The sequence below is a fragment of the Arachis stenosperma genome, chromosome 2, assembly GCF_014773155.1.
Source record: "Arachis stenosperma cultivar V10309 chromosome 2, arast.V10309.gnm1.PFL2, whole genome shotgun sequence".
Lineage (NCBI taxonomy): Eukaryota > Viridiplantae > Streptophyta > Magnoliopsida > Fabales > Fabaceae > Arachis > Arachis stenosperma.
This window is the reverse complement of record NC_080378.1, coordinates 118,075,690-118,102,575: the sequence shown is the minus strand read 5'-3', so window position 1 is coordinate 118,102,575 and position 26,886 is coordinate 118,075,690. Positions and strand designations below refer to the sequence as shown.

The 26,886-nt window shown below is 34.3% G+C and overlaps 3 protein-coding genes across 3 annotated transcripts; 2 read left to right on the top strand and 1 right to left on the bottom strand.

Moving 5' to 3' along the window:
• Positions 1-1,458: 1,458 nt before the first annotated feature.
• Positions 1,459-3,065, bottom strand: LOC130961835 (uncharacterized). Its single transcript, XM_057887856.1, has 2 exons — positions 2,321-3,065; positions 1,459-1,668 (listed from the first exon to the last, which is right to left on the bottom strand). Exons 1-2 carry the CDS (start codon positions 2,726-2,728, stop codon positions 1,522-1,524), a joined length of 555 nt encoding a protein of 184 aa, XP_057743839.1. The 5' UTR covers positions 2,729-3,065; the 3' UTR covers positions 1,459-1,521.
• Positions 3,066-3,813: 748 nt separating this feature from the next.
• On the top strand, positions 3,814-9,871 carry LOC130963591 (putative disease resistance RPP13-like protein 1). Its single transcript, XM_057889693.1, has 8 exons — positions 3,814-7,417; positions 7,619-7,697; positions 7,928-8,011; positions 8,493-8,612; positions 8,719-8,918; positions 9,050-9,131; positions 9,222-9,323; positions 9,489-9,871. Exon 1 carries the CDS (start codon positions 3,814-3,816, stop codon positions 7,408-7,410), a length of 3,597 nt encoding a protein of 1,198 aa, XP_057745676.1. The 3' UTR covers positions 7,411-7,417; positions 7,619-7,697; positions 7,928-8,011; positions 8,493-8,612; positions 8,719-8,918; positions 9,050-9,131; positions 9,222-9,323; positions 9,489-9,871.
• A 2,354-nt stretch (positions 9,872-12,225) lies between these two features.
• LOC130962346 (putative disease resistance protein At3g14460) lies at positions 12,226-16,813 on the top strand. Its single transcript, XM_057888568.1, has 3 exons — positions 12,226-15,819; positions 15,973-16,042; positions 16,487-16,813. Exons 1-2 carry the CDS (start codon positions 12,300-12,302, stop codon positions 15,975-15,977), a joined length of 3,525 nt encoding a protein of 1,174 aa, XP_057744551.1. The 5' UTR covers positions 12,226-12,299; the 3' UTR covers positions 15,978-16,042; positions 16,487-16,813.
• Positions 16,814-26,886: the final 10,073 nt, after the last annotated feature.

Sequence of the window (26,886 nt, the reverse complement as noted above, 5' to 3'; positions counted from 1 at the left end):
CTCTTCCATCTGAGGCGACTTCCACCCTAAGTAGCAGCCGTCGGTGGCGAATTGGCGATATTACACCGGTGAAGAAAAACCCGACGAATCAAGGTAGGTACTTTCCTTTTATCACATATATACACACAAAAATTCACAGAACCGAACACAAAGTTCACCTGCTTTGTGTTGGTTAGACTCAACATGATAATCAATAGAATCATGTCCAGAGAGGGAAATTTGGAACCTCCCCCTGTGCGTGCAAAGAAATTAGAGAAGAATTAGAAAATATGTGATAAAAAGAAATTAATTTACAATGATGCCAGAGCGAAGGTCTAGTTTGCCATTAAAGCATGGGCGTGTGTTGCAACAAAATTTGATCCTATTAATGTTACCAAGTCTGTAATGGAAGATATAGCTTCTCCTTGTAACATGGTTAACTTGAATTCAATTCAAACAGAATTGAAGGAAAAGTTAACAGAAAAGGATGTTGTGGTTTCAAGCGTCTTTGTGAGTGCTTGGCACAGCACACACTTCATCCATTTTAGATGGGGGTAATTGTAATTGCAATAGAATTTGTTTAGAATTCATAACCTGCAAAACCTCAGTTCCCATGCCGTTGTAAAAAAATTAAATTGATTAATATGTATATAAAAGCAATTTTAACGTTATACCAACCAGTTTATACATTTTACCAAGATATTTCCTCTCATCTACCGACAAATTAAAAGAGCAGTGATACACGTGAAGTATAATTTATATATATATGAGAGCATCAATGTCAAAAAGCATTGAACAAATAGTTGAACATGTGAAGGGAAACATCTTGCGTTTTGTGAGGACTGAGGAATAAAAGAAACAATAGTATTATAGTATATTCTGTCATGGAGTCGTGTGATGAAGAAGGAAGCATGTGCCTATTGACAACACTACTGCATTTTTACATTGCACTTGACATTAAAATTTTCGACAAAAGGAGTATGATTCATTTTTCAAACTACTCTTATTTTAACATGTTATTTACCTAACGTGTATATGAAAAAGAATATGTATGTCACAGACCAAAATAAGTTATGACTGGCGCTCAGAAAAATAGTTCCCAGCAAGTCTAACTAATTCGAATATAAGATAAATAAAAATGTTACACATATTTTTGATAAATTTACATTTTTTAATAAATAATTACATATTTTTAACAAAAATAAAATAAATAAATATGAATGGATCATGCCTGTGACATATAGAGCAGATAACGCCTAAGAACTCAACAAAAAATAGATACCTATTGCATATCATTACTCTTGAATAGAAATACTCACATAATCAAATATTTATTCCTAAAAAATATTTAAAAAAAAAAACAGAATGAGTTTTGCAACCCAGTGACTAGACAATATATCTATAATTCACATGAGACCATATAAACATTATTATAAAAATAATTTTATTTAGAAAATAATAATTTATATGAATGAGTGAATCAATAAGGGAGTTCTCATACAGAAATCAAATCAAATAGTCTACACTTGGGCAGCTCCACCTCTAAGGATAGCCCTTTCCTCTAGTGTGTCCGTACAGAATAACAGATCCAACGTGTGGCTTACACGTTAGGCTAGTGTGTCCGTACAGAATAACAGATCCAACGTGTGGCTTACACGTTAGGCTAGCAACGCCCCTGCTAGTTGAAGTCTGAGCCAGATGCATCTAGGTTAACATCATAACTGCCGCTAACTATGGTTTTCTAATACAAGCCTCCCAAACCAATTCAAACATATAATTTTAAATATAACAAATTCTTCGATCTTTCAAACACGAGGTATCAAATCAAAACAAATAATACTTTCTCATCCAAATCATATTCAATTATATTTTCTCAATCTCAAGACATTTCAAATATATTTCACAATTTTAAAATAAGTGAATACCAACAAATACTTCAATGTTTCAAAAAATACATATTCGAGTAAAATCAAATGCTTTAAAATAATATAAAATTTCTCCAAACATACATATAGTCTCATAAAAACGTATAATCTCATGTGCATATTAAAATAAATTTAACAAAGATAAATATTTAGTTCTAATAAATTGATCATTTAAAATAATTTAAAATTTTTTGATAAAAATCTTTGTATGTATAATATAAACTAGCTCCAACAGTTCCATGATAACACTAATATCAGTACTTAAGATAATTTCCAGCAGAAATGCAACAAAAATAGGGCGATCCTACTCAAAGAGACATATTATCGCAATTAAAACAAGAGCATGTAAGAAAAGAAGAAAATATAGTAGAAAATATAGCAGAGTAAAGACTAAAGAGTAAAGGTGGAAGCATTACAGTTTCATAAATGGAGTCAGAACAGGGGAAAAATTGTGCTGACTTAGAGACAAGAATGAAGGGGGTGTGGGGCCGAGCAAGATCACAACAGAGACGGAGACGGTTCATTAGCAGTGACGTCGGTGATGCTCCCCTGACGACGAGTTTCGTTGATGGCAACAGCAGACGCGACGATGGTGAACGGCTCCTCCATAGCGACTCTTTCTTCCTCCCTTCACTGGCCGACTTAAACTCTCCCTCTTCATTCAGCAATGACCATGACCCCAAACAGAGATGGCGGCGGCTGAAGCTTAGCGGCGATACAGACAAGGCGCGGCGGCTGTAGCAGTTCGACGGCGGCGAGGCAGAACGGCGGCAGTCCGTCTTCCGCGTCTCCTCTCTCGCACTTCTCCCCCCTCTCGGACGCATTTCTCTCGGTTCTGGCCTCTGATGGCGACGCAACTGCAGCGAGCTGGACACGGCTGGTGGTGACGCGACGGGACACGAACGGCGTGCTCCAGGCAGGCGGTGATGAGGTGCGACTCTCTCTCTCCTCGCATGGTGGCTCGGGGTGGACAGCTCCCGCCTTCCTCCTCCCTTCTCTTCTCGCGGTCTCCTCTTTTCTCTCTTTCCTTTTTCTTTCTTTTTTTTCCGTCAGAGTCTGGGTGTGTGTGCTGTGAGGAAGAGGGTGTGAGGAGAGTGAGAGTGCGTGCGATAGTGAGAGGTGAGTGAGTGTGTTAGAACTTAGAAGAGGGTTAGGGTTTGGTTTGAAAAAAAGAGGAACAAGGGGTATTGTTGGGATTTTACAATGTAACTCTTTACCTGATAAATTAAAAATATTCGTTCAGAATAAAAGAAAATAAAAAGTTAAAAGTTCTACACTTTGTTTATGTAATCTATCATCAGACACAAGATGCTTCATCCAATAGAGATGCATACAGGTTACTCAGATTAATTATTTCTGTAATCATGTGATTAGCAAAAATCTTAACGTTACACCAACCAATTGTTTATATTTTCTTCATCTCATGTTACAACGTGCAATGCAAATTTATTTTCATAGAATACATCCAAGAGAGTAAGGACAAGAATCGTGTGAAAGATCTCTTTTCACATGAACGTCTTTGATTGACAAAATCTCCTAACACTTCTCTTAAATATATTATTTATTCAGAAGTTGTTTTAATTTACCTTGAAATACGAAGAACACACCTTAACGAAGTGGTAAACAAATGAAAGGACAACATGTGAAAACATCATGGAGAAAACAAAAGAACGTTATTAATCAATTAATTGTTATACATCTTTCAGCATTGCACAAATATATAATACCCAGCAAAGAACCTTGTTAGTACACTGCAAACTGCAGACACTTGAAATCCCTTGTGCTTGAGCCTTGAGAAGATCAGCTACCTTATAGCAATCTTGCTACAACAACTTTTCTCATAACTTTTCCAATCTCTCTTTCTTGTCTTTCTTGTGATCTCATCATCTCCTAGACTTAAGCATCAACCATGGCTGCAAAACTTAAGGGTAGAGCTTATCTATCTTCCTTTGTTGATGCTGTTTTGAACAAGCTCTCTTCACTTGATGTCAACTCAACCCCAAATGCAAGGAAGTTAGCTGACCAGAAGTTGCTTCAAAAGCTGCGGAAGAGTCTCCGTGCCACTCGACCTGTGCTTGATGATGCTGAGCAGAAGCAGATCAGAGACCAAGAAGTGAAGAAATGGCTTGTTGATCTCCAAGATGCTCTCTATTTGGCTGATGATCTTTTGGATGAACTCTCCACTAAAGCTGCCACTGCCACCCCCACCCAAAGGGATCCAGGTAACTTTTCTTCCCAGTGTCACTCTGCTGTTAATTCAATGGTCGAATATACTGATGATGATGAGATGGAGGTAGTCGATAACATGCAAGACATAGTTGATAAACTAGAGTCTATCGTTGAGGAGAAAGATGTTCTTGGTCTGAAACAAGAGGTTGCTGAAGATCTAGAGGACATATCATGGAGAATTCAGTCATCTCTGATTGAATCTTCTGATATTTATGGCAGGGACAGTGACAAGGAGGCCATAGTTGAGTGGTTGTTAGATAATACTTGCAATGATAAACTGTCTGTGATCTCTATAGAAGGCATCGGTGGAATCGGAAAAACTACTTTGGCTCAGTGGGTTTACAATGATGCGAGAATGAAGGAAAAGTTTGCCATTAAAGCATGGGTGTGTGTTGCTACAAAATTTGACCCTGTTAATGTTACAAAGGCTATAATAGAGGACATAACCTCTTCTCCTTGTAATATGGTTAACTTGAATTCACTTCAAACTGAATTGAAGGAAAAGTTAACAGACAAGACATTCTTAATTGTCTTGGATGATGTTTGGGACAATCAGCAAAATTTGTGGGACAATTTTTTAAAGTCTTTTTTGTGTGGGAATAAAGGAAGTAAAATTCTTTTAACTTCTCGTAATAAAAATGTTGATTCTGTAGTGTCAACTACTAATCGACATTACTCACTACACACATTGTCTCCCAATGATTGCTGGTCAATGTTTTTGAAACATTCATCTCTTTCTACTGATTCTACACAATATACAACTCTAGAACAAATTGGTAGAAAAATTGTTAAAAAATGTAAGGGGTTACCTTTGGCTGTGAAGACACTGGGGGGTTTATTGCGCAATAAGTATAATGAAGGAGATTGGGAGAATATATTAGAAAGTGAAATTTGGGAACTTTCAGAAGATGATAGTAAGATTGTTCCTGCATTAAGAGTTAGTTATCACTACCTCCCTTCACATTTAAAGCGGTGTTTTGTTTATTGCTCACTATATCATGAGGATCATCAATTTGGCAAAGATGAATTAATGTTGCTATGGATGGCTGAAGATCTTTTACAACCAATGGGAAACAACACATTAGAAAATATTGGTTGTGCGTATTTTGATGAATTAGTTGCAAGATCATTTTTTCAACCGTCTAGTACTGATATTAACTTATTCGTAATGCATGATCTCATGCATGATCTAGCAACATCTTTCGCTGGGAAATTCCATTTCAAAGTCAAAGAAATTGGAAACCCACAAAAGATTTTCAGCAAAACTCGTCATTTGTCATATACTGAAAATCTTGGCGATCTAGTCTCAAGAATAATTGGAGAGGCTTATAATGGAGCAATGCATATGAGAACATTTCTACAATGTCATTTTCGTTCAATCTGTGGTGAAAGTGATTTGCTGTTGGTGCTGCAATTGAGATGCCTAAGAGTTTTATCATTTAAAGGCTTTAATATTCTATCATTACCTGATTCCATAGGGGAATTAATCCATTTGCGTTATTTAGATCTCACTTTTACACTTGTTGTGACATTGCCTGAGTCATTGTGTAAATTATACAATCTCCAAACCTTGAAGTTGAGGAGATGTTATAAATTAGAGAAGCTTCCCAGCAACATGCAAGATCTTGTGAACTTGCGCCACCTTGATATTGAAGGAGCTTCGTGTTTGAAAGAGATGCCAAAGAGAATGAGTAAGTTAAAACACTTGAATTTATTAGGAGAGTACATTGTCGGAAAGCATGAGGAGAATGGGATAAAAGAATTAGGAACACTTGACAATCTTCATGGCTCATTCTGCATTTCCAACTTAGAGAATGTCAACAATAGCGGAGAAGCTTCGGAGGCAAAGATGGGCAACAAGAAGCACATCAACATTTTAAAACTGAAATGGCTTCCACATGGCGATGGTGATAATGTTGATGTTGAAAGTGAAAGAGATATACTTGACAAGTTACAACCTCACCGGAACTTGAAAGAGTTGTTAATTGATGGTTATAGGGGTGAAATATTCCCCGATTGGTTAGGCCTAGGCCTTTCTTGCTGCTCCAATATTACAAAATTGAGTGTGGTTCGTTGTAAGAACTGTTGTGAGCTCCCTTCACTGGGACAGTTACCATCTCTGCAGGAACTGAATATTTTTGAACTTGATGGGCTGGAGAGAATTGGTTGCGAGTTTTACAAGAACGATAAATCAATTCAGCAGGAGACACCCTTCAAAGCTCTTCGAAGACTGTTGCTTGGTGGAATGCACCGGTGGCGAGAGTGGCATGTTCCTGATGAGTTTGATTGTTTTCCTAAGCTTGAAAGGCTTTTGATAGTAGACTGTCCGGTGCTAACCGGAGATCTGCCAGCTCACCTTCCAGCCCTGGAGGAACTTCTCATTGGTGGATGCGAAGAGCTCGCATGTTCACTGCCGAGAGCTCCCAAGCTTTGCCAATTACTTGTATTGGGTACGGCGACTTCTGCAGAGGAGGCGGAACCGCACAAGGTAGTAATTGTAGAGACGCAGCTAGCCAAGTCCGTATTGGAGTGCCTTCCCCACATCCGATCGCCGTATCTCCAAACTTTGAGAATCAAGAATTGTTGGTCGGCAATACCAATTTCAGGAGATTATTTCCCTGATTCATTACAATATCTGCAAATCGGTATGTGTCCAAAATTAACATTCTCAGAGCAACTGCAACACAAGTCGCTAATGGAGATACTTTTGTACAAGTGTGATTCACTGACGTCATTTGCATTGGGGGCCCTTCCAAGTCTCCGTGTCTTACAAATCTCAGAGTGCCCCGGTTTAGTATCCATGCCAGCGCTAAGGCTGGCTGCGCCCCACCTAGAAGAGCTGTGTGTAGAGAAATGCCAAGAAATGGAACCTTTTGGAGAGGACTGCCTGCCGTCAAGCTTGACAACTCTTAGGATCTACGATTGCAAGAAACTAGAGAGGTGGATAACATCAAACGGTTTGCAGACTGAAGGCCTTATCCATCTTTTCCTTATAGAGTGGAATGAAGTTAAGTCGTTCCCAAGAGAGGGCTGCCTTCCTGCTTCCCTTCAGTCTCTACAATTGTATGACTTTGCAAATCTGGAGACGCTAGACTGCAAGGGTCTTCAGCATCTCACCTCCCTTCAAACATTAGCAATTGAAGACTGTCCAAAGCTGGAGAATATCACACAAGAAAACCTGCCTGCCTCCATACCAAAACTCAGATTTGAGGGAGAATGTCCTTTGAGGCGTAAGCTGGAAGAGATGAATGATCCACGGATTCAGTTTGAAACTTAGGACACAGGTAATTGTTTTTGCTCTCATCTTACCTAAACTCACTGCACGCCCTCCAATTACAATGCTAATTCTTTGCACCAAACTTTCTCATTCCCTTGTTAATATGCCAAACCAATTTTCCCCTCTTAAAATTTTTCATTCTTTGATCTGAGCCATTTATCTATACCTTAGCTACCGTTTCACTCACAATTTCTATGGTTGATTGCAGACTAGGAGGATCAGTTTTGTTCATTCTGTTTTTCCACCATTTCTTCAGGGATTCTGTCTATTAATATGTTATGGAGGAGGTGCGTTCATACTTTATGAAATACATTATTCTCTTTGATTTGCAAACTCATACCAGTTTTCGAATTATGAAAACAAAACATACTTTAGTTATGCCATTGAATTTCAGCTTTCTATTTCTGTCAGATTTGAGTTCATAAAATTTTACTTTTTGTTTTCTTAATTTTTGGAATCTGTTTATCTCACAGAATTCTGGTATTTATGTTGCTTCTCTGGTTTTTTTCATCTTCAGTCCATATTGATTAAACCAAGGTTCTTGATAAGATGATAGACCCACAAATTCCATCCGAAAGTTATGGCAAATGTAAATAGAAAGGTAATGGCTTACTCTACTTATGTCATCAAATTTCAATTCTTTATATTTTTTATTTCTTTCATTTTAGGCACTTAGGAGACAACTCATAAATTTTGAAGGTGCTCCAATTGTAAATATTTGACAAGATTCTATGTTTTTCCGCATACTCTTGCATTGGATCTCCCTCATTTGACCTGATCGAAATCTATTATGTGTTGCTAATTTCACTTTGTTCATCTTCAATCAAAATTGATCTGCCCAAACATTCTTGCGGTCTTCTTTTTTTATGGAAGATTAGTTAGGTAATGGTAAATGATCGACCAATTATTGGCTGATGGGTTGATACTTTATGAATTTGTTTTCTGTTTAGGTACTAACATCATTCTATGCATTCACTTATCAATTTCATTCAGTTGCATTACAGTAGCAGTTACCCAAGTTTTCTAATACATTGGTCTATTTATTGTCTTCAATTTTTTTTCACCATGGTTATATTATTCAGGAGCCAAGATCTTTTATTCCATCAGTGTTCTTCAAAATACTTTACATTTTGCCTCCTAGCAATCAAAGTTCTTACATAGCTGGACTTTCCATCATGCTACACGTTAGTGATAGCAAAACAGTGAGTAATGTCCTAATTCATATCTTGGCAACCTTCTATGATTCAACTCCTAACTTTTATGATGACAACCATAAAAAGTGATGTAATTTATTTGTTTTCCGGACAGAGATTGAATCAAATATGAATATAAAATGGCTGGTGCTTCAGCTAATCCCTTCAATTTGGTTCAACCAAGCAAGATTGTCACCAAGATATTTTCACTTAAATATTGCCAAAATTTTCGTATCATGTCTCTTCTTTGGGTTGGCCTATTGGAGCAGCCTAAATGCACTTCACAATAAAATCAATCATATGATGGTAGTTATGGTAAGTGCTCTTTGAAAATTATTCTCATTTTGAGAAAATTTTTAATGCATTACTCAACACAGAATAATTGAATTGTTTGCTGTTGTTATAATGCTCTTGGGTTTGATCTAACTGTCCTTCCATTCAACTAGTGTAACTTGGATTTCTAAGTCCAACCGCATGCTGGATCTAAATCTGAACTCTCCATTTGCAACAAAGTCGATGAAAGAAGAGGTATGGTCTACTCTTGCTTGCTGTTAATGTCCCATATCTTTCCTTACATACATGGAATACCACCTCATAGAGCTTTTCCAAATTCTGAAGGAGCAAAGGGACAACTTCTGCATTCAAATTGTTTCTTTTACTACACGTGAGAATGCACATTATTTGAAATGCACAACATGCAGCCTCTTTGTTGGTGAACAAGTAGGTACTTGAATCAATTGTCCCTAGTATCTTTTCTAGTTTGTCCTGCGAATTACTTGAACCTCTGATTTGGAAATCTAACTGATACTCCAAACTAATTACACTATTATTACTGAAATTTTGGGCTGAATTTGTTTTCTCTTTCTTTCTTTTTTGCACAAAAAGACGATGGAGTCCACTGTTGGGTAATTATTCCCTTGAAAGCTAAACTGATATGGGGAGCCTCAAGCCCTCAACACAATATGAAGACAACGTTTCTCAACCCAAGGTGGAAAAAGAAGGCTGATGCGTCAAGGTTGATTATAGCGGCAATTGGTTAAAGGCTAAGAATGTTGAGGAGGTTTGTGATTCCTGAGAATGCCATTGGGAAGTGGTTAATAGCATACAATCCATTCTTACACAATAGATCTAAACATCTCAAATCATATTCTTTCCTCTTTTTTTTTTTGGTGAGAGGGATTAAATCATTAAGAATAAATTGTTTTTGTCTCACATTCCCTCAACTGATCACCATTGCTCACAGAAAGTGTGTCAAATTGTCTTTGTAAAGTTTTAGTCCAAACAATTTTCTCAAGGAATACCCTGAGTATTAAGGGGGAGTTAGGAACAAGAGTTTGTTTATAACCCCCATTCTCTATTATATATAGCAAGTCAGGGTGTTAGTTTCTGTTTTAAGCTTCCTGTTTGTGTCTGTTTTGGATCTCTTTCTGTATAGCTAGTTCCATCACATATACAAGGTTTCCCTTGTATCTTGTGTGTAATCAATGAATGAGGTTATTCAATTTCATATCATCTTTCTCATAAAGTCTTGAAATTCTTCCTTTCTGCACTCATTTTGTTCTACTTTCTGTATTCGACCCAACCAAAAAGATGCAATATTATTATATAATCGGATGACAATTTAAAATTGATGGAACTGCTTGAATTTGAGAAGGGGGAGGAGGGGTTGAATCAAGTTAACTCAAAATTAAATTTTTAAGCTCGGTTTTTGCGGAAGCTAAATATGCAAAAGATTTTTTCGTTTCGTCTCATACACAGTAATAAAACAGAGAAGGAAAGAAGAGATAGAGATCAACATGTATCCTGGTTCGGTTTCTAAGTGCCTTGAAACTTACATCCAATCTCCACCACAACGATGGTGGAATTTCCACTATAATCAACAGATTACAATCATCAATCCTATTGAATTACAACCTAATTCAACTAGTATCTACCACTAAGCGTTCTTCACCAAAACTTAGCTTCCCAAGTGTTGTCCAACTTGGAAGGGGAACCTAAACAGATTCAGACTCACCAACTGTTGTCCCAACTTGGCAAGGGGAACTAATTCTAGTTCAACAACTCAATTACATAGACTTTTCAATGGCTCTTTCATGCATCTTTCTTGCCTTTTCTCTCATGGCTTTTTTCACTCGCATATTGCCTTTCTCAAAACAAAAGATGATACAAGACCGCCATAACAAAGAAAATCAGAAATGAAACACTAGTAAAAGAAAAAAAAATTCAACTCAAGTATGTTGAGATGATTTCATGAATTTGTTTTCTTTTTCTTGATTTCAAATGTTGAAGTGAAGTCTATTTATATCATCAGCTTGCTCTCCAATTTTGCCTCTTCTAATTCTTTGTACCATCGACCCGTTGGAGCGGTCTCTTATGGCATGCAGTCCTTTTTCCATCTTGCTCCACTAACTCTGTTGGTTGAAGAACTATTCCACCACCTCTGCTGTCCTTGGATTTGCTCTCTTCCTTGACATGCATTTCTTTCTTACCTCTGCTACCCGCTTCAGTACTTCTGCACTCTTGCAAGTTTGTGTTTTGCTATCCCATATTCTGAATTTTGTAATACTGATGTCCTTGAAGTAGTGAACTTGTTCTTGTGTCCTTGTTGCTTTGTTAGAACTCCAGCTGTCTTTGTTGTGTTGTTAATTCCTTTTTGCTCCAGTTGTCTTCCTTTTTTCATGATGAAGACAAATGTCCATTTTTTCACTTTGCAAATGCATAGCCTTCTTGTGTTTTGACTTTTTTTTTTTTTTGGTCCTGGGCTTGTGCTTTGACTTGAAACATAGATAGAATGCTGAAGCAACATATAAATAGGCCTGCATCACTTAACACACACATTAAATAATATTAGGCTTTGTCACCAAAAAAAAATAATATTAGGCTTTGCCAATGAGCCTTAGCTCACATGGCATTCCGCCCCCTCTCCATCTCAAACCGACTGCATCCGAGGAGAAAAAAATTGGTAAGTATATGAGAAGTGTGTAGGTGTGTGTACTTGTACCTAGGATTTGGAGTTGTCCAATCCATTTGAGGTACCTAAGATTGGGGTTGTCGAATTCACCACAAAAAAAAAATAATAATATTAGACTTTTATTCCAAATAATATTTGTCATCATATATGAGTCTAAAATCAAACTTAGCTCAACAAAAACAGAATCTATTTTTATGTAACAAAAAAAAATATCATTATAATCAATGTTTTATTATGATTCTTTTTACTAAAGTTTTATGTAGACCAGACAAGAGCTCTTTATAATCAATGTTTTATTATCTATCAAATTATTATTTTATTTTCAGGTGGTTTTATTTTATAAATAAAAAAAAATAAAAAAGAAGTGTGAACGAAATCACTCTAAAATCTGTATTATCAGTTTTCTATCTCTAAGAGTAGACTATCCTTAATTAATAAAATATTTTTAGACCTTTTACATTTTTAGTTTATTTTTTAATATGTAACAGAATTCCTGTAAAAATATTTTTAAAAAAATTAAAGTACTTCTCCTAACTAACTAAAATAATTTCCACATAACACATTTTTAGTTAGTTATTCTATAAGTCAATCATTAATATTATATCAGGGGCTGAATTGTTGATTGTATTGCTTATTGCTTATGTTATAAAATACATTAATCCAAACTTTTCTTTCTTTCTTTTCTTTGTTGTGATCTCATCATCTCCTGAACTTGAGTCTCAATCATGGCTGCAAAACTTGGGGGTAGAGCTTATCTCTCTTCCTTTGTTGATGCTGTTTTGAACAAGCTGTCTTCACTCGATGTGAACTCAACCCCAGAAGCAAAGAAGTTAGCTGACCACAAGTTGTTTCGAAGACTGAAAGCCAGTCTCCGTGCCACTCGACCTGTGCTTGATGATGCTGAGCAGAAGCAGATCCGAGATCAAGAAGTCAACAAGTGGCTTGTTGATCTCCAAGATGCTCTTTATATGGCTGATGACTTGCTCGATGAACTCTCCACCAAAGCTGCCACTGCCACTCCCACTCTCACTCAGAGGGATCCAGGTAACTCTTCTTCTTGGTCTCACTATGTTGATTCAATTTTGGAAGATAGTGATGATGATGAGATGGGGGTTGTAACTAGCATGCAAGAAATAGTTGACAAACTAGAGTCTATTGTCGAAGAGAAAGATGATCTTGGTTTGAAAGAAGGGGTTGCCAAAGATTTGGAGGACATGTCATGGAGAATTCAATCATCTCTGCTTGAAAGTTCTGATATATATGGCAGGAACGATGACAAGGAGGCCATCATAAAATTGTTACTAGATGAAACTTGTGATGATATATTGTCTGTGATCTCTATAGAAGGTATAGGTGGAATTGGAAAGACTACTTTAGCTCAGTTAGTTTACAATGATGCCAGAGTGAAGGAGAAGTTTGCCATTAAAGCATGGGTGTGTGTTGCTACAAAATTTGATCCTGTTAATGTTACCAAGTCTATAATGGAAGACATGGCTTCTCCTTGTAATAGGGTTAACTTGAATTCAATTCAAACCGAATTGAAGGAAAAGTTAACAGAAAAAACATTCTTGGTAGTTTTAGATGATGTTTGGGATAACCAGCAAAATTTGTGGGATAATTTTCTAAAACCTTTTTTGAGTGGAAATAAAGGAAGTAAAATTCTTTTAACTACTCGTAATAAAAATGTTGATTCTGTAGTATCAACTACAAATCTACATTATAAACTAGATACATTGTCCGACAAAGATTGTTGGTCTTTGTTTTTAAAACATTCATCTATTTCTACTAGTTCTAGACAATATGTAATCTTAGAACAAATTGGTAAAAAAATTGTTGAAAAATGTAAGGGATTACCTTTGGCTGTGAAGACACTTGGGGGTCTATTGCGTAGTAAGGATAAAGTAGAGGATTGGGAGAATATACTGGACAGTGAAATTTGGGAGCTTCCGGAAGATGAGAGTAAGATTGTTGCTGCATTAAGAGTTAGTTATCACTATCTTCCTTCAAATTTAAAGCAGTGTTTTGTTTATTGCTCATTATATCCCCAAGATTATCAATTTGACAAAGACGAATTAATCTTGCTGTGGATGGCTCAAGATTTTGTACAACCAATAGAAAATTACACATTAGAAAATATTGGTCGTGCATATTTTGATGAATTAGTTGCAAGGTCATTTTTTCAACCTTCTACTAAAAATGTTAGCTTCTTCGTAATGCATGATCTCGTGCATGATTTAGCAACATATTTTGCTGGAAAGTTCTATTTCAGAGTCAGAGAATTTGGAGACCCAAAACAAATTTGCAGCAAAACTCGTCATTTATCATATATGGTAAATCGTCATGATTCAATCTTAAGACTTGGAGAGGCCTATAAGGGAGCAATCCATATGAGAACATTTCTAAATGTACATTTGCTTCATCCTCATAAATTAATTAATTTAGAAAGTGATTCTTGGCTTTTACAATTACAAATGAGGTGTTTAAGAGTTTTGTCATTTAAATGTTTTTCTATTGAGTCATTGCCGAATTCAATAGATAAACTGATCCATTTGCATTATTTGGATCTCTCTTACACATCTATTTTGACATTGCCTGAGTCATTGTGTAAATTATACAATCTCCAAACGTTGAAGTTGAGTTATTGTAAGAAACTGGAGATGCTTCCTAGTCGTATGCAAGATCTTGTGAACTTGCGCCATCTTGATATCAGAGGTTCTGATTCTTTAAACGAGATGCCGAAGGGAATGAGCAAGTTAAAGAATCTGAACTTCTTAAGTGGTTATATTGTGGGAAAGCATGAGGAGAACGGGACAAGAGAATTGGGAGCACTTGACAACCTTCGTGGCTCACTTTGCATCTCCAAGTTAGAGAATGTGAACAACAGCCGTAAAGCTTTGGAGGCGAAGATGGGTAACAAGAAGCACATCAACATTTTAGAATTAAAATGGCTTCCAAAAGGTGATATTGTTGATGTTGAAACTGCAAGAGATATACTTGACAAGTTACAACCTCACCGAAACTTGAAAGGGTTATCAATTGATGGTTATAGGGGTGAAATATTCCCTGATTGGTTTGGCCTTCCTTGCTACTCCAATTTAACCGAATTGAGTTTGAAGGATTGTAAGAATTGTGGTCAGGTTCCTTCACTGGGACAGTTACCGTCTCTGCAGCATCTGGAGATATGGGGACTTGATGTGTTGGAGAGAATTGGTGGTGAGTTTTACAGCAACGCTGAATCATCTCATCAGGGCACACCCTTCAGATCTCTTCAAACTCTGGCATTTTGTGATATGCCACGCTGGCGGGAGTGGCATATTCCTGATGAGTTTGATGGATTTCTGAAACTTAAAAGCCTTTTAATAGAAGACTGTCCGGTGTTAAGTGGAGATCTTCCAGCTCACCTCCCGGCTCTGGAGGAACTTACCATTGATAGATGCGAAGAGCTTGTGTGTTCACTTCCCAGTGCTCCCAAGCTTCACCAATTAACTGTAAAGGATTCTGTGTTCTTCGGGAATGCCGCACCGCACAAGATACTAATTAAAAAAACCCAGCTGGCGAAGTCCATATTGGAGTGCCTGCCCCATGTCCAATCGCCGTGTCTCCAACGTTTGGAAATCCAGCAGTGTAGGTCAGCCATATCAATTTCAGGAGATTGTTTGCCCGATTCATTACAATTTCTTAGAATATGGGATTGTTCAAAATTAACGTTCTCAGAGCAACTGCAACACAAGTCCCTAACGGAGGTAGTTGTGAGCAAGTGTGATTCACTGACGTTGTTTCCATTGGCAGCCCTTCCAAATCTCAAGACACTGTATATCTCAGATTGCCCAGAAATGGATTGTTTTGGAGAGGAGGGCCTGCCGCCGAGCTTGACAACAATTGCGATCTCTAATTGCCAGAAACTAGAGAGGTGGATAACATCAAAGGGTTTGCAGAGTGAAGGCCTTATCCATCTTAGCCTTCGAGAATGGAATGAAGTTAAGTCGTTCCCGAGAGAGGGTTGCCTTCCTGCTTCCCTCAAGTATCTACATTTGTCGTCCTTTTCAAATCTGGAGACGCTAGACTGCAAGGGACTTCACCAACTCACCTCCCTCCAAAAATTAACAATTGAAGACTGTCCAAAGCTGGGGAATATCACACAAGAAAACCTGCCTGCCTCCATATCAAAACTCCACATCTGGGGACAATGTCCTTTGAGGAGTAAGCTGGAAGAGATGAACGACCCACGGATTCAATTTGACACATGTAATTGTTTTTGCTCTCATCTTCCCTAAACTCACTGCATGCTCTCCAATTACAATGCTAATTGTTAGCACAAAAACATTCTCTTTACCTTGTTAATATGCCAAACCAATTTTTCCCCTTAATTTTTAATATATCTTTTCCCCTTGATTGCAGACTAGGAGGACTAGTTTCGTTGATCTCTGCAACATGCAAGGATTCTGTCTATTAATATGTTAAGGAGGAGGTGCGTTCATACTTTATGAAATACATTATTCCGTTTGATTTGCAAAGTTATACCAATTCTTGAATGCAGAGTTTAATGTTGCAAGAAATTCATAGATAGGATAATGCAAGCATTCTATTAAAACCAGTGCAAGGATGCTGTGGTTTCAAGCGTCTTTGTGAGTGCTTGGCACAGCACACACTTCATCCATTTTAGATGGGGGTAATTGCAATTGCAATAGAATTTGTTTAGAAGTCATAACCTGCAAAACCTCAGTTCCCATGCCATTGTGAAAAAATTAAATTGATTAATATGTATATAAAAGCAATTCTAGCTCTATTGGTTGGTTGATATTTTCATCTTTCATAAAACAAATGTTCTTCTACTTTCTAACCAATCAGCATTGTGCGGTACTATCTCATTATGCTTATTATAATAAAACTGGTCAATTTTTGTTCTATGCAGGTTTCTCATGATTCTGACCCTGAAATACAATATGGATTTCTTTGCTGGAATTGCTGAATCTATGACTGGGACTGCCATTCATTCAAGTTTCATGGTCAACCATCACTAGTTCATTAAGTCCAAACTCAGTTTTACCAAGGAACACCCTGAGTTTGAGTTGGGAACTTAGGAATAAGTGTTGGTTGTAACACCCATTCTGTATATTTTAGTAAGGGTATTAATTTCTGCTTTGCTCTTTCTGTTTGAGTCTGTTTTGAATCTCTTTCTCTATTGGCTAGTTTCCTCGCATATATAAGATTGCCTTTTGTATCTTATGTATAATCAATGAATGAGTTTATTCAGTTTCATATCATTTATCTCACAAAGTATAAAACCGTCGTAGCTATTTTATTTTTCCATTGTTTTATTATAGGGAAAGTATGAGGAGCCAATGAAATATTTATACAATGTGAATAATAGAGGTTTATAGAGTATTAGAGATATAATCATTAATGTTACATTTTTCCATCAACCAAAGTTTTTGGGATAAGTGGTATCATAACATGGTGTTAAAGCGCTAGATTCAAAAGATCAAGAATTCAATTCTTGGTGAATCCTAAAATTAGTTTAATTTTTCGAGAAGATGTTTATTATCCCTAGGATCCTTTATTATATTAAGTCAAAGTTAAGCACTGTTCTTAACTCAAAAATAAAAAATAAAAAAGTTAGGTATTATTATAAGTAATATATTTAAGTCATACAAGATGTGAGATGTCGAAAGCATAATTAGGTATTTGTTGTGATAAGGATACTTTATCACCCTTACGTGGATGCCCATTTTCCATGATATATAGTTTCTCAAGGATGATTTCATTTAATATGAAGTTGAAAATTTACTTCATGTACGTATATAAATAGAGGCATAAGCCTTTAACAATTACACACAAAAAAAAACAACAGCAACACAAGCATCTTTATGTTGCAATCAAATACCCTTCTTCTTATATTACTACTACAATTCTTTCTCTTCTTTTATTTTATAAGTATTTTAAATTCTATTTTCTATTACTCTTTACATATAATATTAATAGCAATATTAACCATCTTTATTATATTGAGATAGTAACAATAAACAAATGCAATTCTCTCTCTCTTTATTTTTAATACTTCTTTCTATCTTTGTATATATATACACATTACAACATATAATATTATTATATATATAAATTATTATTGAGCTAATTATATTAATAATAGAGTCTTCTATTTATACATCTCTATTTTATATCTTTTATTTATTTTACAACACGTTATCAGCACGGAACTCTAATCAAATCTTTAGGAAGACTTAGGTAATATTTTCATTATGTCGAAACTCTCTCATCTTGAATTCAATGCTCTTGATATATCTGGAAACAATTATTTATCATGGATATTAGATGCTGAAATCCATCTTGATTCAATGGATCTTGGAGATACCATTAAGGCTGAAAATAATGCATCCCAGAAGGATAAAGTCAAAGCCATGATTTTTATTCGTCGTCATCTTGACGAGGGATTGAAAAATGAATATCTCACATTAAAAGATCCTACAGATCTTTGGAAAGACCTTGAAGAAAGGTACAATCATCAGAAAACGGTGATACTTCCTCAAGCCCGGTATGAATGGACGCATTTGCATTTACAAGATTTTAAATCTATAAATGAATATAATTCTGCAATGTTTCGAATCACCTCACGAATGAAATTGTGTGGGGAAAAAATAACTGATCATGATATGTTGGAGAAAACTTTCTCAACCTTCCATGCCTCGAATGTGCTCCTGCAGCAGCAGTATCGAGAAAAAGGGTTTAAAAAATATTCTGAGTTAATTTCTTGCCTTCTTGTTGCTGAACGCAACAATGAGTTGTTATTGAAAAATCATGAAGCGCGCCCAGCTGGCACCGCCCCATTTCCTGAAGTAAATGCGACAAATCATTACCCCAGAAGAGGTAAATGGCAAGCTTTTAATAACAAGAAAAATTATGGAAGGAAAAAGAATTACATTCAAAAGAGAGGATCTCACCAGAAGTGGGATAAAGAAAGAAATATCGGGCAGAATAAATCAACAGAGGATAAGTGTTTCCGTTGTGGTGGAAAGGGCCATTGGTCTCGTACCTGTCGTACCCCAAGGCACCTAGTCGATCTTTACCAGGCATCTTTGAAAAAGGACGACAAAGGAAAGGAAACAAATTTTGTTTCAAATGATACTGAGAACTCCACCACTCATTATGATGTATCTGATTTCTTTGAGGATCCTGAAGGAAATATTGGTCATTTGATCAATGATGGAATAGTTTAATATGTGAGATTGTGAAGTATTTATGTAAATAAATAATGTAAAGAACTTATTGTTAGGTTTTATTTTCTATGTATTTAAGTTTCAAATGTGATGTACATAAATAATGAAATATTAATGTTTATGAATTTTGAAATTATTAAATGTGTCAAATTTTAAAATAAAATTTTAGTATATGACATTATTTTATGTACAATGTTTCTTAGAAAAATAATTCTGATCAAGTATTCAATTTAACTGTGCATACTACTCATTTTATTATTATTTGTTTTTGAAGAGAATGGCAAGGATATGTAATGAAGATGTATGCCTTGCGGATAGTGCAAGTTCGCACACTATTCTCAAAAGTGATATATATTTTACCCATCTTGTGCCAAAAGAGGAATATGTTAATACTATTATTGGCTCAGGCAATGTGATAGAAGGCTCCGGAAGAGCTATAATTTTGTTTCTTGGAGGAACAAAATTTATAATAAATAATGCACTATTATCTACCAAGTCTCTGAGGAACTTGTTGAGTTTCAAAGATATTCGCCGAAATGGATATCATGTTGAGACAATGAATGAGGGAAATCATGAGTATTTATGTATCACAACTCATGATTCAAATAAGAAAGTTATATTAGAAAAATTACCCTCACTTTCATCTGGGTTGTATTATACCAAGATTAGTGCAATTGAATCACATGCCATTGTAAACCAGAAGTTTACTAGCCCAAATGAATTCATAACTTGGCACGACCGATTGGGTCATCCGGGAACAACCATGATGAGGAGAATTATTGAAAACTCTCATGGACATTCACTAAAGAACCAGAAGATTCTTAAATCTAGTGAATTTTGTTGTGCTGCATGTTCTTAAGGAAAGTTAATTTTAAGGCCATCACCAGTAAAGATTGGATTTGAGTCCCCTGAATTCCTAGAAAGGATTCAAGGTGATATATGTGGACTTATTCATCCACTATGTGGATCTTTTAGATATTTTATGGTCCTAATAGACGCATCTTCGAGATGGTCACATGTGTGTTTATTATCTTCTCGCAACCTGGCATTTGCGAGATTATTGACTCAAATTATTCGATTAAAAGCACAATTTCCAGAAAATCCAATCAAAACAATTCGTCTTGATAATGCTGGTGAATTCACTTCCCAAGCTTTTGATGTTTATTATATGGCTAATGGAATAAGTGTTGAACATCCAGTAGTTTATGTTCACACACAAAATGGGTTAGCAGAATCACTTATTAAACGCCTCCAATTAATTGCTAAACCCTTGCTTATGAGAACAAATCTCCCAACTTCGGTTTGGGGGCATGCTATTTTACATGCCGCAGCACTTATTCGTTTGAGGCCAACAAGTTACCATCAGTTCTCTCCTATGCAATTAGCTTTTGGCCAGCAGCCAAATGTTTCTCATTTAAGAATATTTGGGTGTGCGATATATGTTCCCATTGCACCACCTAATCGCACTAAAATGGGACCCCAAAAAAAATTGGGGATATATGTTGGATATGATTCTCCCTCTATAGTGAGGTATCTTAAGATACAAACCGGAGATGTATTTAAAGCCCGGTTTGCGGATTGTCATTTTGATGAATCAAAATTTCCAACATTAGGGGGAGAGAATAAGCTTCCTGAAAAGGAACTTAACTGGAATGCATCATCGTTGATGCATTTAGATCCTCGATCAGGGTAATGTGAACTGGAAGTTCAAAAGATTATACATTTGCAAAGAATAGCAAATGAATTGCCTGATGCATTTTCCGATATAAAGAGGATTACCAAATCTTATATACCAGCGGAAAATGCCCCAATTCGAATTGATGTCCCAGTAGGACAAATAGCCACTGAAGCAAATACACGCCAGAAGCGTGGCAGGCCTGTCGGTTCCAAAGACAAAAATCCTCGAAAGAGAAAAGAGGTAAATAATATTCCTGTTGAAAAAGACATAGTAGAGACACCTGCAGTTGTCCAAAATTCTGATATAATATTAACGCCAGAAGACATTCAGGTACCTGAAAATAGTGAAAATGATGAGATCTCGATAAATTATGTCTTTACAGGAGAAAAATGGGACCGAAATAAGACAATTGTCAATGAAATATTTGCATATAATGTGGCATTAAATATCATGCATGAAAGTAAGGATATTGAGCCAAGATCAGTTGAAGAATGTCGACAAAGAAATGATTGGCCAAAATGGGAAGCAGCCATGAAGGCTGAATTAGACTCACTTGCAAAACGTGAAGTCTTTGGACCTGTAGTCCGTACACCTGAAGATGTAAAACCTGTTGGATATAAGTGGGTATTTGTGAAAAGACGAAATGAGAAAAATGAAGTTGTGCGCTATAAAGCCCGACTTGTGGCACAAGGTTTTTCACAAAGGCCCGGTATAGATTATGAAGAAACGTATTCCCCTGTAGTGGATGCGATAACTTTGCGTTATTTGGTCAGTTTATCTGCATATCATAAACTGCATATGCATTTAATATATGTGGTAACAGCCTATTTATACGGCTCATTAGATCGGGATATCTATATGAAAGTCCCTGAAGGATTAAAGATATCTAAACCATCCAATGAATATTCACAAGGGCTATACTCAGTCAAGTTGCAAAGATCTTTATATGGTCTAAAGCAATCTGGACGAATGTGGTATAACCGTCTTACTGAGTATCTGGCCAAAAACGGTTTCAAGAATGATGACATCTGCCCATATGTTTTCATAAAGAAAACTACATCTGGGTTCATTATAATTGCTGTGTACGTTGATGATTTAAATATCATTGGGACTCCTGAAGAGATTCCAACAATTATAAAAACTCTAAAAGAAGAGTTTGAGATGAAAGATCTTGGAAAGACTAAATTTTGTCTCGGCCTGCAGATCGAGCATATAGAAGATGGGATCTTTATTCATCAAACAACATATACAGAAAAGATATTAAAAAGATTTTATATGGATAAGTCACATCCATTAAGTACCCCAATGATCGTAAGATCTTTGGATGTGAAAAAGGATCAATTCCGTCCTAAAGAAGAAAATGAAGATATCCTTGGTCCTGAAGTACCATATCTTAATGTCATTGGAGCACTAATGTATCTTGCTAATAATACGCGACCTGACATATCATTCGCGGTGAATTTACTGGCAAGGTATAGTTCCTCTCCGACCAGAAGACATTGGAGTGGAATCAAGCAAATCTTTCGATATTTTCATGGAACGGATGATATGGGATTATTTTATCGCTACGGATCCAAGTCACAACTAGTTGGCTATGCAGATGCCGGATACTTGTCTGATCCACATAAAGGGAGATCTCAAACAGGATACCTGTTCACATATGGTGGTACAGCTATATCTTGGAGATCTACGAAACAGACAATTGCTGCAACATCCTCTAATCATGTTGAAATACTGGCGATTCATGAAGCTAGTCGCGAGTGTTTTTGGCTGAGGGGTCTGATTCAATATATTATGTCATCATGTGGACTGATTGATCATAAGATAGCTCCAACTGTCCTGTTTGAAGATAATACAGCATGCATTGCTCAACTTAAAGGCGGATATATTAAAGGCGATAGAACAAAGCATATTTCTCCCAAATTCTTCTTCACTCATGATCTTCAAAATCAAGGGACAATTGATGTCCAACAGATCCGCTCAAGTGACAATCTGGCAGATTTGTTTACAAAGTCACTCCCAAAATTCTCCTTTGAAAGATTGGTACATGAGATTGGGATGCGTCGATTTCGAGACATTAAATGATGTCGGCAAGAGGGGAGACTGTACTCTTTTTTCCTTGGTCAGGTTTTTTTCCCATTGAATTTTTCTTGACAAGGTTTTTAATGAGGCAGTCCCCATCACAAAGGATATTGTACTCTTTTTCCTTCACTAAGGTTTTTCCCACAGGGTTTTCCTTTAGTAAGGTTTTAATGAGGCAATAATCCTAAATGGTCATCCAAGGGGGAGTGTTGTGATAAGGATACTTTATCACCCTTACGTAGATGCCCATTTTCCATGATATATAGTTTCTCAAGGATGACTTCATTTAATATGAAGTTGAAAATTTACCTCATGTACGTATATAAATAGAGGCATAAGCCTTTAACAATTACACAAAAAAAAAAAAAAAACAACAGCAACACAAGCATCTTTATGTTGCAATCAAATACCCTTCTTCTTATATTACTACTACAATTCTTTCTCTTCTTTTATTTTATAAGTATTTTAAATTCTATTTTCTATTACTCTTTACATATAATATTAATAGCAATATTAACCATCTTTATTATATTGAGATAGTAACAATAAATAAATGCAATTCTCTCTCTCTTTATTTTTAATACTTCTTTCTATCTTTGTATATATATACACATTACAACATATAATATTATTATATATATATATAAATTATTATTGAGCTAATTATATTAATAATAGAGTCTTCTATTTATACATCTCTATTTTATATCTTTTATTTATTTTACAACAGTATTGTTATTATATGCTATATTGAGTTATTTCTTTTTCATATTAATTGTTATGAAAATTATATATATAATATATAATATTAACCAAAATATAACTAATATTGATAAAAATATCGATCTTTAATATTTCTGTATTACTAATATGAAATGAAAATTATAGTATGCATCGTTGCTTGCATGTATGTAGTATATGTAGATATGACAAATTAAATAAACGGAAGATGTTCATGTATGCCATTGTACTTGTTTAAAATATGATATTTTAACTTTTAGGAAACATTTCAAGTGCTCCAGGTATTTTCTCTAAAGTTAAGTATGCCATGTACTATTATTTTCCAAGTTTTCGTTTGTCTTGGAGTGGCGCATAAAATGACCCAAGTGGCCCTGAAATGTAAACGTAAATGAAGTAAAGAATAGTTTAAAAATTATTGACTAGTAAAAAGAAACTTTAATAATTTTAGATGCGTTATAATTAAAAAAAAATTATGAATATACATTTTAATAATTTTAAAAATATTAATGTTTAAATGAGTAATGAAAAAATTCAACAAATAATAAAAAAATAAAAAATATTAGATGCGTTTTTATCGAATAAGATATAAAAAAAATTAATTTTGTTTTTAATGTTTAACTTTAAATTTTAAATTTATGATTTTGGATGTATTTCAAAAATATTTTGTATATAACTTAATAATTTTAGATGTATTATAATTGAAAAAAAATTTATGAACATACATTTTAAATAATAAGTAAAGTATCATTTTTGTCCCCAACGATTTGAGGTAAGTCCCAAAGTTGTTCTTAACATTTCAATCGTCCTATTTAAGTCCTTAACGTTGAAAAAATGACTAAATGTTGTCCTGCCGTTAAGTATCCATTAACAGAATTGACAGCGAGATAAAATTGAGACGATTTTGAAACAGTAGAGACTTAAATACAACGAAAATGTTACGGACAAAAATGATACATAGAAATAAATTTTAATTTTATTTTTCAATAATATCAATTTTTTATTGTACATAGTATTCAATTATTTTTCAATTACATCTAAGTAAATTACACTTAATCACATTACTTTCATTCTAAATAAATTTATTTTTTATAATTTTACATTTTCATTCTAAATAAATAATGTAATGTGATTAGAATGAAAGTGTAAAATTATAAAAAAATTATAACTAATGTGATTAAGTAATGAAAGTAAAATTACATTATTTAGAATAAAAGTATAAAATTTACTTATTTATAAAAAATTACATTACTTTAAGTGTAAAATAATAAAAAAATTAATTTATTTAAAATGAAAGTGTAAAATTATAAAAAAAAAAGTAATGTGATTAAGTAATGAAAGTAAAATTACATTATTTATAATAAAAGTGTAAAAGTTATTTATTTATAAAAAAATTACATTACTTTAAGCGTAAAATTATAACAAAATTAATTTATTTAGAATGAAAGTGTAAAATTATAAAAAAAATTATAAGTAAAATTAGTTTTTCTATTATTTTTTTTATAGTAATAAAATTTGCTGATATAATATATTAAGTAATGCTACAGTTCACATTTAAAAATTTTAATTGGTTATTAACATAATAAATTTATTAAATTAAATCAAACTAAAATTTAATTAAAAGAGAATTTTAAAACATTAAAACTTTCAATTTAAAATTAATTTTATAAAAATTCATAAACTAAGATAGTTGATTGTTGGTTGTCTGCTAATTATCAATTTAGTATTATATTTAGGAAATTTCGTTTGAACGGTGTTTCATGATAATTAAAACCATTTGCAGATAAAATAATAATTTAATAAATAATTAAACATATAGTTTTCGTTGATTTCAATGATTTGTGAGACCTTGTCTCCACATACAAAAATTTAAAATCCTTCCAAAACAAAGCAACTACTAATAACTTGGCTTTTGCTTTTGTCCCTTGTGATAATGATAATACACATAGTGATAATCTAGTAGAACGCTTTTGACTTTTTTTTCCACATGATGCCACTTTCACACCTACCATATTACGTTGCTGCCTCTTTCAATTTAAATAAGAAATGCACTCAAAGGAGATTAGGTAATAAACGGCTCGAACTGCTTACATAATACATAATTGAATATATTATATGAATGACTAATATGTCAGTAATATCTTTCTAAATGTATATTCAGACTCTCAGTATTAATCTGAACTTTTACTATGATTATGTTCAGCAATGTTGAATGGTTCAACGTTTATCTTTTTATGGCAAATTGGTAATTCATGAAACAGAAAAGAAAAATAATGTAAATTACATCTCTGTTCACCTTATTCATGTCTCAAGAACTACAAGTTATTGCTACTAATACAATCTTCTTAACATTAAGAACATCAAATTTTTTTGGCAACACAAATTCATGCTTTATTATCAAATTTTCCCTTCATGAACTTGCTGATATAATGAGATGGGAACCTACCTTGATCCTTCTGAGTGGATGCTTTAGGATATTAGATTATTGTTTTTACAAGGACCAAGTTAGTGAGAAATGGTAAAAGTTTGTGACAAACTAGAAGATATTGACTTAGTCTTCCTCACAATTAATTTGATTAGTGTGTGTTGAAGGTGTTTTGATTGATCTTATAATAAAACGAATAATACTACTATACTTTATTGGTGGTTGTGCAAATACGGATAAAATAATGGAGGAAATTATAGGGAGAAAAAGACAAAAAAGTGTAGAAACTAGGTGGTTCTCTTGATTGGTTTTTGTGCTACATAAAGAATAATACTTTTAAGAGTCTGTTCCAGTTGTTTTAATCTTTAATTTTAATTAATATATATTATATATATTTTTATAATTCAGATCAACAGTCAAAACAATTAGAATATTGGTATTTTTAATACACTTGAAATTCTTGTAATACTTTAAGTAAAATGCAATTATTGTAAATATGAAACTTCAGTTGCCACATATGATAGAAATATATAATAATGTTTGTTTATATAGGCTTGTCTTAAGATTTAAAGTGTCATATTTAAATTTAAAAAAATTTTATTTAATATCAATTTAGTCTTATATTGAAGTCATAATTAAATAATTAACGGAATATTTTATATAACAACAGTACAAGGATAAAATCGATAATTTGAAGAACAAATACAAGTTCCAGAGACACAAAAATAACCGTAGATGCATCATTATATTTATTTATTATTTTTTATAATATAAATAAAATATTTTTTATAGAACTAAAAAGAATAATAAATAAATGTACTGATGCATCAACGATTGATTTTGTGTCTCTGGAACTTATACTTGTTTTTCAGATTATCGATTTTGTTTTTGTATTGTTGTTATGTAAGATGTTCCGTTAATTATTTAACTTTAACCTCCCAGTAGGACTAAATTAATACTAAATGAAACTTTTTTAAATTTAAATAAAACACTTTAAATCTTAAAAATTAAACTAAAATTATATACAAACATAAAGTACCAATTTAGTACGTTACCCAAAGAAAAATCCAAAGCTTGGTGGGAACTCCACTACTTTGAAATTTTAATTATTTTAAGTTACCTCAGAGACTTGCCTGACACCTGGTTGTACACTTGAT